The 2,018-nt window shown below is 47.3% G+C and overlaps 1 protein-coding gene across 1 annotated transcript; it reads left to right on the top strand.

Moving 5' to 3' along the window:
* Positions 1 to 440: 440 nt before the first annotated feature.
* LOC145415086 (uncharacterized) lies at positions 441 to 1,517 on the top strand. Its single transcript, XM_080284499.1, has 2 exons — positions 441 to 452; positions 1,032 to 1,517. The coding sequence occupies exons 1-2, from the start codon at positions 441 to 443 to the stop codon at positions 1,515 to 1,517; spliced, it is 498 nt and encodes a 165-aa protein (XP_080140625.1).
* The last annotated feature ends 501 nt before the right edge of the window (positions 1,518 to 2,018 follow it).

Genomic DNA, 2,018 nt, shown 5'->3' with positions numbered 1-2,018 from the left:
GACGTAAAGGAAGGATTACGTCAGGGATAAATGATGTTTTCCTGGCCATTCAATCTGTTCACGAATGGGATGCGGAGTCAGATAGAAGGTAATATCCGGGGGATGGGTAAGTTTAAGGGCCGCAATGAGAGGGAGACACTTGGAGTTAAACTAGATATCCTTTGCATATGATAAGGCTTTGGCTGCAGACTCAAAAGGTAAAATTCAGAAGCAGGTACTGTATAAACTGGAACTGCATTAAAATCAGTGCACATTCGGGCCAAACATATTACATAAGGACTGGTGGTGGGCCGTGTGTGATGCCTGGGGCGGTGGGGTGCGATGAGGGTGGGTGCGGGCGTGTTGGGTGTGGGCAGGGCGGGCGTGGCTCAAGGTCCCCGGAGTCTATATAACCCAGGACTAGTGGGCGCCCCTCACACTCACCACTCTGCCCCTCCGCCATGAAGTCTCTCGTAAGTAACAGTTCTGTGCAGTCTTGCCAGGTTAAGACGCTAGGACCTCTTCTTAACGCTAGATTTTACGTATTCCAGCTCATTATTGTCTTGTGTTATTCCTAGCCTTGTAATATAAACATAGTATGTATAAATTACTTGCAGCATAATATTAACCAAGCCCTGCGTAGAAAATGAACTGGTAAAGACAAGATGTAAGAAGTCTCCCAAGCAGATGAAAACAAGGCCTGTTTTGATCTATCTCTTCTCTTTTCTTCGTTTAAGATATTACTGAAGAGTCTCATTTGGCTTCACTAAATAATAAATAAAATGGGTGCATCCAACTGATTATTTATTTAGCCGTAAATGCTCGAGACAAAGTTATAGGAGAGTTATTTCTGTGAGCAGTGAATAATGTCGATTTTCACGATATTGCATCACACTGATACATACATTATTTTCCTCAAAGAAAATTATATATCTATCACAAGGTAATTCATAGCAACTTTTGAGTGACCCTGTATTCTAAAATTATGATAATACCACAATATTTCCATTTCCTCAAATCCATATAATCAACGTGTGACTTCCCGTGCACAGGTCCTGCTGCCTCTGCTGGTGTCCTCCGTCCTGGGGGCACCACAGCTGCTTGTTGCTTCCGTGGCTCCCGCAGCCCTCCCCTACTCCAATGTTAACCTGAACGTGCCGGCACCTGTGCCAGCGGGTGGGGCTCCCTCCCCTGACGTGTTGGTGCAGAGGACCCCCGTGAAGGCCCTCTCACGTCCCGTCATCTCCTACACCCCACAAATCACTGAGGTTCGGCCAGAACTCAAAATCTACGAGAAGACCTACGACGTGGCCGTTCCCAAGCCAGTCTATCAGACCCAGGAGATCACACCCATCCACCACAAGTACGTGGCCCAGCCCTACGCCGTGCCTCAGCCCTACGCCGTACCCCAGCCCTACAGTGTGCCCGTACCAGTGGCTCAGCCCTACCACGTACAGCACCACGTAGCCGCCGTGCCCGCCTTCCACCACGTCGTGGGCGCTTCACCTGCCATCACAGTCGTGGGCAAGGACGACTAGATTCTTCACCTGGACTCGTCACATGTCAAGAGACGTGAAGTTGCTAATTAACCCCTTCAACACGATGATGTATATTTCACACTGACCAAGTAACCAACAGACTAATTAAATTTCGGGAGGGATTTCTGGTAGTGAAGTGGTTAATGAAGGTAATACAACATCTAACCCCTCAAGTACGAGATCTCCCTAAGCCGAATTAAAACGCTTAGAGACATCAAGAATATGGAAACAACACACATCATCGGACTGCAGGGGTTGAGGACTGGGAGGGGACGTGAGGTGAGGGTGGTGAGTGAAGTGACAAAGGTGATGAGTACGATGGCTTACCCCTTCAGCCTGAGGACGTCATTTTGAGTTAATTCTTGGCACTGATCAACGTTTCAATTCACTTCAGGGTAGCGTCTCTAATTCTGAAAGGCTTAATGAAGAGTATTTTAACATTCTTCAGTCTGAAAAGTGTCTCCTGTGCTGGATAAATCAGCTTGGAGATTGCAATAATAA

This window comes from Coenobita brevimanus, chromosome 101 (genome assembly GCF_032717465.1).
Source record: "Coenobita brevimanus isolate Jiangsu-jjx chromosome 101, ASM3271746v2, whole genome shotgun sequence".
NCBI lineage: Eukaryota > Metazoa > Arthropoda > Malacostraca > Decapoda > Coenobitidae > Coenobita > Coenobita brevimanus.
This window is presented reverse-complemented; position numbering and strand designations above follow the sequence as displayed.